The sequence below is a fragment of the Myxocyprinus asiaticus genome, chromosome 3 (genome assembly GCF_019703515.2).
Source record: "Myxocyprinus asiaticus isolate MX2 ecotype Aquarium Trade chromosome 3, UBuf_Myxa_2, whole genome shotgun sequence".
Lineage (NCBI taxonomy): Eukaryota > Metazoa > Chordata > Actinopteri > Cypriniformes > Catostomidae > Myxocyprinus > Myxocyprinus asiaticus.
In genome coordinates, this window is record NC_059346.1 from 12,671,274 (window position 1) to 12,689,237 (window position 17,964).

Here is a 17,964-nt window from a genome sequence, read left to right on the forward strand (position 1 = left end):
GTAAGTAACCCACCATTTTAAATACTTCTTCCCTGTGTCCTTTAGTGTTTTAAATCCTATATGTTCCTCTCTTGTATACGCATTAGTCAGAGAAAGCCATATTTACTTTGATGCTAACAAAAACAAGGTTATAATAGAAAGAAGTACAGTCTGTTCCATATGATGTAGTGTTGTATACAGGGGTGTCAATTGTTTATCTAATGAAACATTGAGAATACATCTTTCCACAAATTTCCAGAGCACAAAAAACTCTTGCTTGGGAAAATTAGAAGTGATCTAGGACTTTAAGATAGTATGACATTTTGAATGAACTGTACTTCTATTTTTGGTCACATCAAATGAAATATGGCATCTGATTAATGTCTGTTGGTCTGCTGTAGTCTTGTCATCTGAGGCTCAGAAGTGTCTCCCCAAGGGTCGCTTATTATTAATTTAACCTGATCTCAATTAAACTAAATTATTACTGAGTAACGAAAGTGCTTTTTAACATCAAAATATATTAGATTTGGAAACAATATGGTGGATATTGTGCACAGTACTGTGTTGTTAATTACTTCCAGGAGAAGTATAAATTCAATTTGCCAAAATACACTTTTTTCCCCCCTATTGTATGTCAAAGACAATTTTGACCAGCATTCTACCTGTATACACTACAACATGTTAAAAGTAAATTTTACCATCAGCCCCCGTTTCTTGTGTTTCATTCCAAAATAAATTGAAGCCCTTTCTATCAGTGATGTTATGTGGGTTCTGAGCTGAATGGTGATTTCACACAGTGAGCTTTCAAGTCAATCCAATTTAAGTTTATAAACACCTGGGGCCCCAGAGGAAATGGAGACAAACTGCCGAAACACATTAAGGATAAGTCATAGATCCATACCTTGAGTCGAGGAATTTAAATTCTGGTTCCTCACAGATAGCGCTGGATTTGGTTTTTACTTTAGTGTATTTGAGGTTTTATTTAATTAAAAATATCTAAATGCAACCTTAGAAATGATTTGGCCTTCCCAGCAAGGTAAGTTTTAATACGTAGCCTAATATTTTACTTTACTTTATGGAAGTAAACATGGAAGGATAAGAGAAACATCTAGAGTAAATGGGAGACACATGAGCTGAGATTTACTAGCTTTCATTTAATAATTTTCCATATAGGACATCTCAAAATGTCCACAATTGTGCCCAAACAATCACACTCCAATCAGGTATTGCTCTTCAGGCCAGCACCTCTCGCTGCCTAATGTGCAGCCAGTGAACACTTTCCAACAGTCCTACTGGGAGGAATAAACAATCCTTAGGGAGTCAGAATAGCAGCAGTAACAGTGACGCAAAAACAAAGCTGGCTTGTAAGAGAAAAGCCGGTTGGAATGGTTGGGTACCTCCGGCCCCGCGTCGCTAATCCCTGTTTGGCATTTTGCAGATCCTTTCAGTCGCTCCAGTACCTTTGGCGGCCTCAGCAACCTTTCAAGCAGTGCCTTCGGTGGATTAGGCAACCCAACCCTTGGTAAGCCCCGGCCCCCGGCCTCTCGCTCGACTCAGAGCAGCACAGCTTAGCTCTGGACCACAGAGAGAGCAGAGGGAATAAAAAAAGGAGGGAATGAAAGAAAGGCACTTAGCATTTCAGCAAATGCCAAATAAGAGTTTAGGGAGGCAGGGGGAAGGCAGGCATTACACAGACTGGTTTAATCGTACACTGGAAGCTTTTGACAAATTCACACCCCAACTCAAAACTCGCAGCCAAACTGGTTTAGCATTGTTCTTGCATTAATTATTTTCCCAGTTCTCGCAAACTTGGGTGGAGGGTCCGCTCTCATTCTTTCTGTCTTTCGCCATATCTCATTTCCTCTCCCTTCTTCCTTCATTGGCTGAATGGGACTCCTAGTGAAATTGCACTGAAATAGAATCTCTATGGAATGCTTTGCTTTTCATAGTGCTTGACCCCACTGGGTCATTGATTTATTCTCTCCTGAAAAGTATTGAAAAACAGGAGAGTAGAGAGTAAGCCCCCTGGTACCCCATTTTACATCAGTAGTAGAAACCACTATACACTATTAACCTTTCAGTTTGTGCGAGCAGAACCTCAACAAAAGACAAAAGCAACTTTTTTTTACCCCCTTTTGTTGGACTAACCTGTTTAATGGATGGTTTGTTTCTTCTTATTTTAGGGGCTAACAGTGTGTTTGGACCCAAAGAGGGTCCAGGGCTCCCTGGTCTTAGTAGTCCCCATCACGATACTTGGAATCGGCTGCACCGGACGCCACCCTCCTTCCCCACCCCTCCACAGTGGCCCAAATCGACAGATGCCGAAAGAAGCAGCTCTTCGATCAGCCATGACAGGGACAGAGACCGGGAACGGGAGAAAGATAGGGAACGAGAGAGAGAGAAAAGAGACTCTTCAGTTGGGAAAGAAGAGAAAGATAAGGACAGGTAGGTGTTACAGACTGACTCTTTTTACACACCAATGCACTTGTTTTGCTCTCTTTTAGTCTCCTAATTATACTGCAATTGTACAAATTAAGGTTAGGGTTAATTTCAAAATCCTTAAAAAGAGAACATATTTTGTGAACTGTAATTTTTTTCCAAAAGCTACATCTACCAAAACTCGACAGAGTTTCAGACTGTTCTTACTCACTTTGCTGTCTTTTCTAACTAATTAAACCAACAGTTTCCCAAAGTGGATGATCAAAGTGAGCCCCAATTTCAAATAGACTTCCATTATCAATTTCTGACTGTTATTTTTTCTAAAGTTTTCAAGCTACTTCCACCAAACTTCGCACAGACCTTAAGCCTTTTTTGTGTTTGTGTGCTATATCTTTTCTAAACGTTCGAAGTTGCAGTTTTCCCGTAATGGAAAATCAAATATTCCAAACATTCCTGTCTGTCAGGCCTATATAACTTTCCAACTTAAAGGATTTTTATACTTTTTTTAAACTTTCAGGAAGGGCTTTCAAACATTCAAAGTTTGTCTTGATGCACTTTTCTAGTTTTACAAATGTATTTTTTACACACATTCATCTCTTTCCTATTTCCTATTGCAGAGATTCTATAGATCGCAATCGCCATTCAAACCACTCCTCTCCAGCTTCTGCTCCAGTTAGCTACCAGATAAGCAGCTTGATCCGCTCAAACAGTCAGAACTCCACAGACTCAGGCAGACACCGCAGTGAGAGTGCCGACCGCAACCGTGAGCCTGAGAAAGAGATGTTAGACCGCCAGCGAGAAGCAGCCATGTTGGGAGACGTAAAGGTGAAGGAAAGTCGCTCTCCAGGCAAGGAGATGACAGACAAAAGATCCTCAGATGACTCCTGCAAGCCCATTCACCGATCCCCCTCTCCATACTCAAAAAATATCCTTAACGATGGAATCAAGATGGGTATTCCACCACCACTACCGATTAAAGACAGTGAGAGGGATCGGAAGGAAACCAGCTCAGGGGATCTGCTACACAAAGTGAAGAACGATATGAAGATCAAAGAGGAACGCAAGGAAGAGCCGGACGTGGTGGTAGTTGGATCCGAAGCAGCCACCAAGCCCCAAATCCCTCCCCCACATCATCAAACCACACCCATTGCTCATCACCACACTCAACTGTCCCATCAGCCTCCTCCACCTTCTCCTCGCTGTAATGAACCTCCTGCACCCGCCTCACTACATGGAGTACCCATGCCACATTCACTCCCCCTCTCTATGAGTGCCATGCACCAAATGGGTAGCCTAAACGTACTTGAACGCACCCGCATGGCACCCTTTATGGGCGTCAGCCCTCTTGCAGCAGGACGTGATCGCCTTCCTCACCCAGCGTTCTCCTGGGATCCTTTACGAGAGGCGTATCGGAATCTCGACCTGCAACGCCGCATGGACTTCCAGCTTCGCTCTGAGTCCGGACACCGCTTCCCTGGTGTCTACGATCCAGAGCGGCCCTACCGGGATCGAGAGCCACATGAGTACTCACACCACGAACACCTTCTGGAAGTTCGACGGGAACAGGAGCGACAACGGCAACTGGCAGAGGAAAGGGAACGCTTGCATTTACGGGAGGAACTGGATCGGGCGAGGCTTCATCAACTTCACCAATCACCCATTGAAGGACACTTACCCCATATGCCCCCATTTATGTCGCACCTTGGTGGGATGCCGTACCCACGGCTTAGCCCTTCAACAGGACATAATGGGCTTCTTAATCGGACACCCCCAACAGCAGCGCTAAGTGCCCCACCACCTCTGGTACCCTCTGGTGCTGCTAGACCAGCATCACCAAGACGGACTACACCAATCACCACCCAAGACCCTCGGGAGTACTCGCCGTCACGAAACCCCAAAGAAGTAGAGGCACGGTGACACACTACAAAGGAAACAAGCCTTGTTTGAGTTTCAAACGGGCAACATGCACTTATTTTCACACAAAGGAAATGATAAATGTGTAATTTGTACAAAGATTTGTACCTTGAAAAAAGCACATCACAGTTCTTTGTTTTGTTTTTTAATAATGGGGGTCAAAGGAAAAAGTTGGTTGCTTCAACTTTTCGTAGCTCCAAAAATAAGACGTAAACGTTAACTACCAACCAGAAATTTTATACTAATATATTGATCCAATGCCTTTTCAGTTTTTCATGTGAAAAGCAATTCTGAAATTAGTTTGTACATTTCCTACCCTCTTTCATGTACATACATTTTTATGTATTTGCATTAAGTTTCATTGGTTCCCTGCCTTGTATTTATCCTAGTGAGCTGCTGGATATGGATGTCTACATATCTAATTTGGTATGAACTCACTGTTTGACAGTTGATTTGCTCTATGGTACTTGGAGATACTCAGTGCTGACCATGTACAAAGTTACATTTTGGAGTTTTTTTGTTTGCTTGATTTTCTTTTGAAATATGCAGACAAATACTGTATGGATTACAATATTCTTGTTGGTTTATGTAAAGTTTAAAGATATTGTAAATATCTTGCTGATATTACTTGCAACGAAATGACATTGTAAATTTGATAGGCTTTTTAAATGTTTCTAAAAAAAAAACATCGAAATAAAACTGAACCACTTCAAGGATGAAAACCATGGTGACGCAGCTGTCCAGTCAGAGAAGAAGAATCAAATGGGGGCGGGGTCATGGCGATGCAGTCTATGCAAAGAGGACAAAGAAAGTTCTGATTGGACGGTTATCTGATTGGATGGTTATCGAAATGGAAAATTTGAATGAGTTTTAAAGAAAGAACCTGGATTTTTTATTTTTCCAATGAAGAGCCATTGAAACAAACAGCTATAAACTTCGGGGTCATAATGGAACTGCTTTAGCAGCGAACAGTTTCTCCATCCACAGAAACTGGACATCTGAGAGACATATTGAAATGGTTGGGTGGCAATAGACTTTTTCTGTCAACCTTGTGGTGTTGTGCAGTTGTTTTTCTTAGACTCTTGTATACAAAACAAGTAGAGCTTTAGGCGTGAAAAATGAAAATGAACATTCATGGTTTAAAAATTTATGGAATAAAGGTTGGACCTTATATCTGCACACCTGCCTGGTATTTCAATATCGTATTCAACCTACTTATGTCTTTGTAAGAGTGATATGCTTTGTACACAAAAATGGGTGAATTCCATGAAGAAATGTCAGGGTTATATTTCACCTCAAAATAACAAGAAAAAATAAAGTTGTTTTTTTAGGACCTTTAAACAGTTTTGCATTGGGACATTATTTTCATGTACTGAGAATGTAATGATTCTTTTGACATTACAGTAGGCTACTAAGAATTGGGAAAGGGGGGTGCTTAGTTATAATTTTAATTGATAAATAAGATTAATCTTAATTATCCTAAAAAAATCTTTATGCAAAACATAATGGGTTTTTTTTTATTACTTTTTTAAATAATTTATTTTGTGTGTGTGTTGGGGGAGGGGGGGATGACCTGTGCATTCACCCAGAGAGATATTGAGGTAATAAGATTCTTAGCAAGATATTTTATAAACAAAACACTGTAATAGTCCATGTCATGTAAATATATAAATCGACTTATACTGCACAAGTAAACTGAGAGTTCCCTCAGTCACAATTCAAATTATATTTTCACATGATTGACCATTAATGGTAGCTGTGCTTTAGAGAGTAGGCAAAGAGTGGTGATGGGAGAAGACTGCAACACAACATTGATTTTCTGCAAGTGCAGCTTTTGAGTGTTTGTGTTGCAGGTAACTGGTATTGACTCAGGGGCTAGTGCAGTACTGACCCGCCGTCTGCACTCATTAATGGGAGTGACCCCTACTAATGAGGGATGGATCAAGAAAGTGAGAAAGGAGAATTGAAAGAATACAGAAAAAGACCAAAAGGTTGTCTGTGTCCTGAAAATAAGCCATCTTACAACACATTCTAATGCCACTGGTCCTCTATTATTGACTAACCCTGCTGAAAAGCGCATGTTGTGTTCTGGATGCTGTTGTGCTGGTGTCCCTACAAAGCTTCCAAAAGAGATAGTCAGCCCAGAAATTAAACTTATCTCATCAGTTACTCACCCTCATTTTGTTCAACCTCCTATAACTATCTTCCATGCAACACTTAAGAAGTTTGGCAGAATGTTAGCTTTGGTCACCATTTGCGGTCATTGTATGAAAAAAATGAAAGTGTATGGTGACTGGAGCTGATATTCTGCTTAACATGTTCTTGTGTGTTCCACAGAATAAAGTCATATGACTTTGAAACAACATGAGGGTGAGTGAATGAGAGATGGCAGAATTTTCACTTTTGGGTAATCTATCCCTTTAACTAGCTTAACCAGCAAGACTCCCAGATTTAACAGAAAGTCCATGCTGGTTGAGAAGCATTTTCTGCACCTAACCAGCATAAAAGCCTAGACCAGCATGGAAATTCATGCTAGTCTATCTTTTCAGCAGGGAAGATGATCTGTCTTTCTGTTTCATTTTCGCACTCTCTCAATCTTTCTTCTCAAACTGACAAACAATTCATCCTCATAACTGTTCTTAACCGGCTCCATCTGGTGTGCCACACTTTTGCCTGCCCTCGGTCCCGGCCCTCACCTCCAGTAATGGTAGCATGCGTCAGGCAGTGTGCAGTCATTAGCGATGTTATTGAGAATTGATGCTCTCCCTGCTGTGTCTGGCAGCCTATCTAGACATTCTGCATCAGAGAGGTCCAACGCTGGGGAGAGAGAGAGAGAGAGAGACATGCTGGCAAAGCTGCTGTGAGGTGTATTGCAAAGAGAGTTAAAATGGGATCCGTTTCAATTTGGCCATGCTGTAATTGAGAGGGTTATTTCATAGACACAGAGCATCTGTGCCTCCCTTACCATCTGGTGTCTCCCTCTAATCAACTAAACTCAGCAAAAAAAGAAACGTCCTCTCACTTTCACATCACCCTTGGTGAGACAAAACCATGACTCGTCAGTGAAGAGCACTTTTTGCCAGTCCTGTCTGGTCCAGCAAAGGTGAATTTGTGCCCATAGGCGACATTGTTGCAGGTGATGTCTGGTAAGGACCTGCCTTACAGCAGGCCTACAAGCCCTCAGTCCAGCCTCTCTCAGCCTATTGCGGACAATCTGAGCACTGGAGTAGGGGTGTGCGTTCCTGGTGTAACTCGGCCAGTTGTTATTGCCATCCTGTACCTGCCCCGCAGGTGTGATATTCGGATGTACCGATCCTGTGCAGGTGTTGTTACAAGTGGTCTGCCACTGCGAGGACGATCAGCTGTCCTTCCTGTCTCCCTGTAGCGCTGTCTTAGGCGTCTCACAGTACAGACATTGCAATATATTGCCCTGGCCACATCTGCAGTCCTCATGCTTCCATGCAGCATGCCTAAGGCACGTTCATGCAGGTGAGCAGGGACCCTGGGCATCTTTCTTTTGGTGTTTTTCAGAGTCAGTAGAAAGGTCTCTTTAGTGTCCAAAGTTTTTATAACTGTAACCTTAATTGCCTACCATCTGTAAGCTGTTAGTGTCTTAACGTCTGTTCCACAGGTGCATGTTCATTAATTGTTTATGGTTCATTGATCAAGCATGGAAAACATTGTTTAAACCCTTTGCAATAAAGATCTGTAAAGTTATTTGGATTTTTACAAAATTATCTTTAAAATATAGTGTCTTGAAAAAGGGATGTTTCTTTTTTTGCTGAGTTTAGTTATCACTTTCAAGACCCAGATCTGATAGAGAGACCTGAGGAATTGTTCACTGAAAAGAAGCACAAATATAAGAGACAGTAAAACATCAGTATTGAGACTTTGAGATGGTAAAAATATTATGTTCATGACATGAGTTATATATTATATATAAACAATATCTATCTATATATATATATATATATATATATATATATATATATAGATAGATAGATAGATAGATATATATTTATATATAATAGTGTAAAAAATATCAAAAATATATATTTTGCCTGGAAACAGCAGTGATGTTAGAGGACACTTAGAGGACAGATAGAGAATTCTGAAGTAGTTTTGCGTCCCCTCGCAGTAAATTAATCATGGTTTTGCTACAGTAACCATAGTTGAGCTATGGTGTTTGTAGTAAAACCATATCCACAAAATTTACCATGAGTTTACTGCAGGACATTCGTAGTGAAACCATAGTAATAATACAGGAAAACAAAAACTATAGTAATAAAAAATTATAATTTTGTGGTAAATGACTTATGCTGCGTTCCATTCAAATTGGATGTGGGATATTCCTACTTGATATCTCTGATCTCTAAACATAAATGCATTCCATTGCCAGATGCTAGGAAGATCACGTTTAAGGAAACAAAACTGCAAGGCTCCTGTTAGCTTAGCAGGTGTTTGACTGTCACCAGAGATGTCTCCAAGCAACCCAATTCATAAATAATTTGCAACGCTAGCATTTGTGCTACAGGTGTTCGATTATCAAAAGAGAGCATAATTTACCATGTTTTGAACACCTGCTACTCTGCTAACATTAGTTAAACAAGCTTTAATATCATATAATGTAGGAACTTTGACTCATGTATCGATATTATTTAATACAAGTGAATGTTTATTACTAATTTTGTATATCTTCCTGGGTGCCTACATGATTGTGTGACTTCAAGTGGTGTTCCATTGCACTTTTCCCAGTAGGAAGTTGGAAAATCCAACTTTCCGTGTTGAATGGAATCCAGCATAAATTCAGGCATGAAACTCAGAATGGCGCAAGCTAATAAGTTCTTTTTTTCTTGTTATCTGTTAGCAAATTGGCTCACATGGTATAAACTAATATGTCCTTTGACGTGTAATTGGTTAGCCAATCGGCTTGCGCATTCTCTCTCTTTGACTAACATTTAAATTTGCTCAGTTTGCAAGAAAGCTGGTTTCTCAGCAGTGCGCTGCGAAACTTGTCTGTGAAACCCTCCACCTCCCCAGCTCCATGGGTCTAGATCTGCTACATGAGGATTGTTTCTGTCTAATTGTGTAGCACTATGTCATACATGCTCGATGAAGCATGTCTTATGTTTTTCTAATTGTGTAGCAGCAGCATGTCCACATGCTTAACTCAGTATGTCTGTGTATATTCTAGCAGTAGCACTGAGTTGCTCTGCAGAAGCAGCGTAGCAGATCTAGTCCGCCAAGACCATTATCCTTTCAATATGTCACCCACATTAACATGCTATATCCTTCCAAGAGTTGTCATGACTTAACTATGATTTTACTAGAAATAACATTATTCAAAAATGGTTACTATAGTAAAACCATGGTTAACCCTTATGAACATTAACCATGAGATTACTACAGTAACCATAGTTTAAACATAGTATTTGTAGTAAAACCATTGTTTGTTTGTTTTTTGTTTTTTTGTTTGTTTTTTTTTTCTCTCCAATTTGGCATGCCCAATTCCCAATGTGCTCTTATTCCTTGTGCTGGTGCAGTAACTCGCCTCGATTCTGGTGGCAGAGGATTAAACAGTTGCCTCTGCTTCTGAGACAGTCAGCATGTGCATCTTATCACGTGGCTTGATGATTGCGTTACTTCAGAGACCTAGCGTGTGTGGAGTTCATGCTATTCACCACGGCATCCAAGCACAACTCACTTTGTGCCCCACCCAGAGCAAGAACCACCTTATGGCGACCACGAGGAGGGTAACCCACGTGACTCTACCCACCCTAGCAACTGGGCCAATTGGTTTCTTTGGAAGCAGGCTGGAGTCACTCAGCACACCCTGGATTTGAATTCGTAATTCCAGAAGTGGTAGTCAGCGTCTTTGCTTTCTGAACTGTAGACTTGTGGAGGTCCAAAAAAAAATTGGAATTTTGATATAGTCAATTAAGGGTGTGTTCACACTTGTAGTTCGGTTCTCTTGGTCCACTTGGTCCGGCATCAGGAAAAAGTCACAACCTGATTGGACAGCTTTTATGATGTATTTTTGAGATGGAACTTGCCGAACATCCAAAACAATGCTGGCTGCAGGGCGAAATGCACTTGTTAGATTTATATGTGTATATATGGTGGTATTTTTACCAGCTGAGAACAAACAAAGAGCAAATATTGCTCTTTGTGTGTGCAACGGAATTCCTCCGTTGCACACACAAATGAAGATATGCTAAGGATGGCTGACGGCGGTTCCGACACCTGTACCGAACTGTAATGGGCAACACAGCTCCTATGATGAGAAGAACCAGGTATGCTTGAGGTCAGTATTAGTCAAATTACCTCCTGTTTTTGGTCCGTTTAGACATCTTTGGTCCATGTTGCGTTCATATATCAATCGAACCTCACCAGAGTTCGTTTGGAAGCGGACCAAGACCCACTATTCAGGCGATCTCGGTCCGCTTGTTTGGTGCGCACCAAGGTTCGGATGGCAGCGTTCACACTTCTTCAAATGAACCGCACTAACAGAGCAATCGCACCAGAGTTCGTCTGAATCTAACCAAACCTGCCAAGTGTGAACACACACTTAAAGTGAAACAATCTGTCTGTAAACAATTGTTGGAAAAATTACTCATGTCATGCACAAAGTAGATGTCCTAAACGAATTGCCAAAACTATAGTTTGCTATTATTAAATCTGTGTTGTGGTTAAAAAATGAGTTTTAATGACTTCAACCTAAGTATATGTAAACTTCTGACTTAAACTGTAATAAGTTGGATTCACATTAGAGAGTGTGTCTTTTAGACTATTTTCCTCTGTATTCCATCTAAATTCTTATGTATTTATACACTTAACACATACTTTCTCCAACATTGAGCTAAAGCACTGACCTTTAGTGAGTACCAGACTGAAGTGATAAATAAACATCTATGGTCTCTCTGCACCTCTGTTCCAGATATGCTGCCATATAGCTTGACACTCTTGAAATGCTGACTTTCTTATAGTGCTTCTGGAATGAATCCACTTCCACTGCAAATAAGTTGGCCTTCACCACTGCTTCAGAAACATTAAATTGGATACAAACAAGCTTTCATTCTTAAAACAATCAAACAACTGAGATATGATAACAGAAAGGGATCAAATGAGCAAGAGTTGGTGTAAAGATATGGCTTGGTTGGGAAAGACAGAAAGTGGAGAGAGAAAAGGAGAATTCCAGACAGACCAACTGAGCCCCAGCAGCCAAAATAATTTTTCCACTTTCATTCATTTTTTAAAATAAATTTTTTCCTTTCTTCATGCCTCAGTGAAACCTCACTGCCTGACTCCTCACACAGGCATCATTGTGTATACAAACCGTAAAAGCCAATGAGAATTTATTCAGCTGGGTTCATCTGGCAGAGACGGGAGTTATAGTGGAGAGAAACTGATAGATGGTGGAGGTCAAGAGTCAGTGGTGGAGAAGGATGCCATAGACCTTATTCACAGTAGCACCATCTTCGATTTTTTAATGAAAAAGAGGCTGTGAGGGATATACACTCCAATAGCATGCACTGTATAAAGCTACCAAAAAGCTCCTAGATAGATCACATCAAATTTTTTATTATTTGGAGATTTTTGTCTACTGTAATTTCTTTGAAAGATATTTTTTCAAAGTTTTGTCAGCTGAATAATCCCAAAACACTTTAAACAACTGTGTAGCCATTAAATTTACTTTTAATTGTCTATCTGTCACTGTCTGTTTCGTTTCCGGTCTAAAATCAATTATTTTTGTTTAAAAACTGATGATTTTTCTATGTAAATTTACGCTAGACTGATGTCTTCTTTGACAGTTGCACTGCGTCTTGCACAGAAGCGCTGCGTCAAGTCAGAAACTTTGACATTTAAAAACACATCTCAAGATACCTGCTCTGTTCAACTTGTTGCACCTCATCTAGGTTTTTAGCATAAGAACAGGTTTAGTCTAAACGGTTCCAACGGTTTTTATGTTTGTAAAAAACAACGTCATTTAAGTGACCATTCCATATAGCCTAATTTCAGCATTTTTTTTCTAGCTTGTCTGCACTGTATGTGAAAGGTTTCCATTGGGAAGCGAGATTTCTAATAGTGAAACTCTGATTTATTCCATCAAGCAGTGTGTAAAATCCATAAACATTCACCCTCTTTGATTCTCTCAAATATATGACTGTCTGCTTGGCCAGGGTTTACAAAAGTGCATTTACATGGAGAAGGTGGTTTTAGGTCTAGTATGAAAAAAAAAACAAAAAAAAAAAAAGGACTTTCATCCAATGATTTCATCCAAATCTGCTGTTTAATATTCAAGCTACTAATTGTGTTTGTTTCTATTTCTTTCATACTTTCTAGCTTTCATTCTTATGTCTTTCTTTCTATTCCTTGCAAGTTATATTTATCTACCATCTTTCCATCTCAGTCATTTCCATCATAAATTCATTAAAAATGTTTGCATCCAAGCAACACAGAACCTGTGTTGTCCTTCTGACGAACCATTAGATTGTAATGTTTGTGCATTTGATTTGTAAATATGGGTTACTTAAGGCATTCTTTGGTTGAATGCTTTTATATGCGACTTAAAAGATGTCCTTATTCTGCTTTTGTTATGTTGTTTGGTTACTCTTTATTATTATCTTAATCAGAGGTATACTTTTTTAGAGAGACTCATTGAGATAGACAGTGTTCACTTGTTTTATGTCAGGAAAGGCATCCAGGAAATGGGTTGCAGACAATGACAGTCAATTCTTTAAGACAATGCTGTTAGATCAGAGGTCATTTGCTCATGGAGGATACGATTGTTGATTTATCTGGACAAATTGTTGTTTTAATCAGAGAAAAGTGGATAAGCAAAATCACCATGGTCAAAAAGCATTTCTCTTTAACTCTCATAAACGGGATGAAGATAAGTGTTTTAATAGTGGTGCTAATGCATCCCTATTTCTATTTTTCATACTTTAGGGTTAGGGATTGTGAAAAAAACACAAAGTCTTCCCACAAAATTTGTGCTATGGACATGGATGATACCTCAAATAATGCAGCTTGTTGAGGAGAGGTGTGCTATTACTATTCTGAGCAACCAGACTTACAGTTTTTTGTTTGTTTGTTTGTTTGTTTTTTGCCTAACAGATGATAAAATGGGTGGAAAAAATCCCATAGACTTGTATTGAAAGAGGGATCTGAGCCATATCCAGCGAACAAAATATCATACCAGAGACGTACACTCACTGAGCACTTTATTAGGAACATCTCTACACCTATTTATTCATGTGATTATCCAATCAGCAAATAGTGTGTCAGCAGTTCACTGCATAAAACCATACAGATACAGGTCAGGAGCTTCAGTTAATGTTCACATCAACCATCAGAATGGGGAATTTAAAAAAAAAAAAGATTGTTGATGCCAGATGCTCTGGTTTGAGTATTTCTGTAACTGCTGATCTCCTGGGATTTTCACACACAACAGTCTTTAGAGTTTACTCAGAATGGTGCCAAAAACAAAAAAACATCCAGTGAGCAGCAGTTCTGTGGATGTAAATGCCTTGTTGATGAGAGAGGTTAACAGAGAATGGCCAGACTGGTTTGATCTAACAGAAACACTACGGTAAATCAGATACAGTGCATTTAGAAAGTATTCAGAAAGTATTCAGACCCCTTCATTTTTTTCATTATTTCAGTTTTTTCTTTTTAATAAATTTGCAAAGTTATCAAAAATCAGTTTTTTGCTTTGTCATTATGGGGTATGGAGTGTAGATTGATGTGATTTTTATTTTTTTATTTTTTTTAAGCATTTTAGCATAAGGCTGCAACATAACAAAATGTGAAAAAAAATTAAGGGGTCTGAATACTTTCTGAATGCACTGTAACCACTTTACAATGTACAGTTGTAGTGAGCAGAATAGTATCTCAGAATGCAAAACACATCAAACCTTGAGGCAGATGGGCTACAACAGCAGACGGCTACGTCAGGCGCTTCATTAGAACCATAGAGTTCCTAATAAAGTGCTATGTGAGTGTATAACAGAGACTTGCGGATGACTTCTTTTGACTTGGGTGAATAATCAACCATTGCAACCATATTGCAATGTCCTTGACAATCACCCACAACAATCAATCAACATGACAGCAGGTTTTAATTTGCTCACAATTACTAAAGAAAATTTTAAAATTATGTTTTTTTCTACTCTTCTAATGCTTACTTGGTCATATTGATTGTGCATATGGTCGGGTCTGTGATGTAAATTTTTGCTTTTAGATCTGCATGAAAAAATAAAATAAAAATCTCTTCATCTGTGTGCTTTCACTTCTGACATATGACTAACCACAAACATCTGACATCTGGCCTGCACTTGACCTTATGCTTTTTAAGCTGGCTCTGTACAGTATTTAGTGCTGTATGATAGCTGAAGGTGGAGGTGGGAGGGTTATGTATGCACACCCTTGGCTAAATGATTGCAGATGCCTGGCTTTGGCTTAACAGTTCTGCATTCCTCCCCTGTCGCAGAGACATTAGACAAGCTCTGGTCTGGCCAATACTGTCTGATGGCCTGCTTTGAAAAAAGAAAAATCACTAATCTGTTAGCAGCACATGAACACATAACAATCCCCATATCTTATCTTCCCCTGTTCACTAATGTCATAGCTTAAGGGCAGGTTCTGTCCTGCTCACAGTGCTAACACCATCACAAGCTTTTGTACAGCATAAATGCCTGGCTAGTCAGCAAAGTGCATTGACCGGCATGTTTGTAATTTCAAATATTTGAATTTCCATAGAACGGAGTTTCACGTGTGTAATTGCGTTCTATGCCGGTTCCATTAGGGATGCTATTAGAATTCAAATTTGTGATGCCACAAACTTGTAGTTTAAACGTTTTACTCTCCCTTTGTCAAAATTGCAGCAAAAAAAAAACAAAAAAAAAAAAAACATATTTTACAAAAAGTTTGCATTCGTTAACGTTAACACAATAGTTAACATGAACTAGCAATGAGCAATACCTCAACAGCATTTATTAATCTTGGTTAATGTTCATTTATACATATACTAATAGATTTTTTACATTGAAAGTTATGTATGTATACAGTATGTTACATTATTTGTAAACGTGGTGTATGTTAACTTTAGCTAATGCAATATGAACTAACATGAACAGTATTTTGATCAATTAAAATTAACCAAGTTTATAAAATGCTGTAAAAAATTATTAATTGATAGTTAGTTCATGATACTAATATATTACTAATGTTAATAGAAAATTATTGTAATGTGTGTTACCAATCAAGCTTTGAGAACTATAAACATATTTGCAAGCTTTAAATAAAATATGATTTACAGTCTAGAACTCCCCATTTACTTGTATTATGCATTATATATATATTACATTCAAATGATATTATGGGGCAACATGTTCTAAATAAATCAAATGCTTCCCCATATCAATCTAAAATATTAAATATATCAAATGAAATATTAACTTTATAACACTTTGAATAACAAATATTCAAAATGTACAAAGTCTTAAACATTAAGTATTCTTTAAATAAGTATTAATTCTTAAATATTACAATTGGACGGACGGACGGACGGACAGATAGATAGATAGATGTGCAATCGAAATTATTCAACCCCCCTGGCCAGCAACACATTCTGGTGATGTGAATTAAAACACATCAACTAAAACCTCAGTAAACAGTCAAAGTAAGTCATACACATTTGAGTGATTTTGAGAACAAAGAGTTCAGTTTACCCAAATTTTAAAATTTAAAATAACTAATTCTCTCCACAAATGTCATGTCAAAAATATTCAACCCCCAAAGTCAGTCATTTGTGGAGCATCCTTTATCCTTAATAACAGCAAATAAATGTTTCAAGTAAGTGTTCTCAGGCTTCGGACACCTCTCTATTAGAATTTCTACACATTTCTCATGAGCAAAAGCATCCAACTCATTGACATTCTTTGGTTTCTGTGCTGCCACTGCTTCCTTGAAATCCCAACAAAGGTTTGCAATGGAATTTTAATGATGGACTGAAAGGGCCATTTAAGGACATTCCACGACCTATTCCTGAACCAGATTTTGGACAACTTGGATGTATCCTTGGTGTTACTGTCTTGCTGGAAAGTCCAGTGATCACCGAGCTTCAATTTACACACTGAAGGCATCACATTTTTCATGCCAAAATGGCCTGATATGTGAAAGAATCCATGGTGTCAGTCACAGTCAGGATAGCCGTGTCCTGCAGCCGCAAAACACCCCCATAACAGGACTGACCCACCTCCATGCTTGACTGTGGGGATGGTGTCGTTCTTGTCATCACCTTGTCATCTTACTCCAGACGTACTGCTGACCCACGGGTCTAAAACTCATTTTCAGTTTAGTGTCATACATCTATAAAACCTTCCAGGACTCCACAGATCTTTCCTAAATACTTCTTGAATATTCAAGTCAACATTTCCCTTGGTGAAGTTTTGCTTTCTTCCACACCCCAAGAAGGTTGCTGTTGTACCATATTTAAAAAATGTATGAATGGTGCTGCCAACTTTGTCTATTGGAAATTGAAGTTCTTTGGAAATGTACTTTTAGCCGTGACCTTTCTTGTGTAATGAAATAATCTCCTCTATTAGCTTTTGAGACAGATTATTTTTAATTGCAATTTTTTGCATAGAAATACATTTTTGCTTACAATGCTAAACTTAAATTTTAAAACTTAAATAAGTGCCATTGCAGATTGATGACTTGATTTTGTTTTAAAACAATTACTTGTGTAGCCTTACATATTTAAGAAACAGCTACATGCAATAGGGGTTGAATAATTATGACATGGCTGTATTTTTAAAAATGCCTGCTATTTAGAAATATTAGGTTATATATTCACACTATGAATTTGAATGTGTCACTCAACTGATATAGATGTAAAGTTTAAAAATTCTGGGTCATCAGAAAAGCTTACCTTTGTAAATTCTTACCTTCTTGGGGAGGTTGAATCATTTCGATTGCAACTGTAGATAGATAGATAGATAGATAGATAGACAGACAGACAGATAGATAGATAGATAGATAGATAGATAGATAGATATTGTGAAAATACTTATAAACCTATTATGAACTTATTATTGTTCTAGCAATGTGAAAAGACAACATATATCACACCCCAGCACCAGACCATCAAATGTTGTTCTCAATTGTTGTAAAACCTGCTGATAACAGTCATGTTTAAATAGCCTCAGCTCTGGCTAACAACTCCTGTCTGTAGACCATCCAGCTATCAGCAAAAACCCTCTATTACACAGTGGCTCACCCATCAGTGTGTCTTCTGTTGACAACCTGCTGTTTAACACATCAAAACAACAAGTGCTTGCTATTAAGCCCGGCCTCTCCAGGACGGGTTACTCTGTCGCCCAAGAATGCCTCTTATCTATCGTGTTGTGCTTGCTTGTTTTAGTCACATGACACATACTGACACTCCCTTTTTTATTTCAAGGGCTCAATGTAGCCATAACAGAAAGGTTGAATTAGAAGTTGGACACTTAAACAAAAGCAAATAAGGTTATGCAAAAAGGGTTTCCATAGAAGCAATATTTTTTTGTAATTAACATTTTTTATTGATAAAAAAAAAAAAAAAAAGAACATAACACATACACACCAAAT

General features: G+C 38.6%; 1 protein-coding gene and 1 long non-coding RNA gene across 15 annotated transcripts in view; one reads left to right on the forward strand and one right to left on the reverse strand.

Moving 5' to 3' along the window:
* The window catches only part of LOC127420180 (autism susceptibility gene 2 protein-like), a 518,748-nt gene extending 513,237 nt beyond the window's left edge, over positions 1 to 5,511 (forward strand). For 10 of the 12 annotated variants that reach the window (XM_051662267.1, XM_051662237.1, XM_051662243.1 and 7 more), the window contains 3 exons: positions 1,418 to 1,501; positions 2,163 to 2,424; positions 3,036 to 5,511. In XM_051662267.1, the coding sequence (XP_051518227.1) occupies positions 1,418 to 1,501; positions 2,163 to 2,424; positions 3,036 to 4,335 (1,646 nt within the window). In that variant the 3' untranslated portion in view covers positions 4,336 to 5,511. The remainder of the gene's footprint in view (positions 1 to 1,417; positions 1,502 to 2,162; positions 2,425 to 3,035) is intronic. The other 2 variants (XM_051662276.1, XM_051662286.1) reach the window with 1 other exon arrangement.
* On the reverse strand, positions 13 to 17,631 carry LOC127420242 (uncharacterized). 3 transcript variants are annotated; one of them, XR_007893779.1, is made up of 7 exons: positions 17,615 to 17,631; positions 17,267 to 17,315; positions 11,205 to 11,808; positions 7,029 to 7,149; positions 2,128 to 2,315; positions 1,377 to 1,553; positions 13 to 1,271 (listed from the first exon to the last, which is right to left on the reverse strand). It is a non-coding gene; the product is annotated as an uncharacterized LOC127420242 (long non-coding RNA). The 3 variants fall into 3 exon arrangements; XR_007893778.1 differs by lacking the exons at positions 17,267 to 17,315; positions 17,615 to 17,631 and having other exon boundaries at positions 13 to 1,268; positions 11,205 to 14,746; XR_007893777.1 differs by lacking the exons at positions 17,267 to 17,315; positions 17,615 to 17,631 and having other exon boundaries at positions 11,205 to 14,746.
* Positions 17,632 to 17,964: the final 333 nt, after the last annotated feature.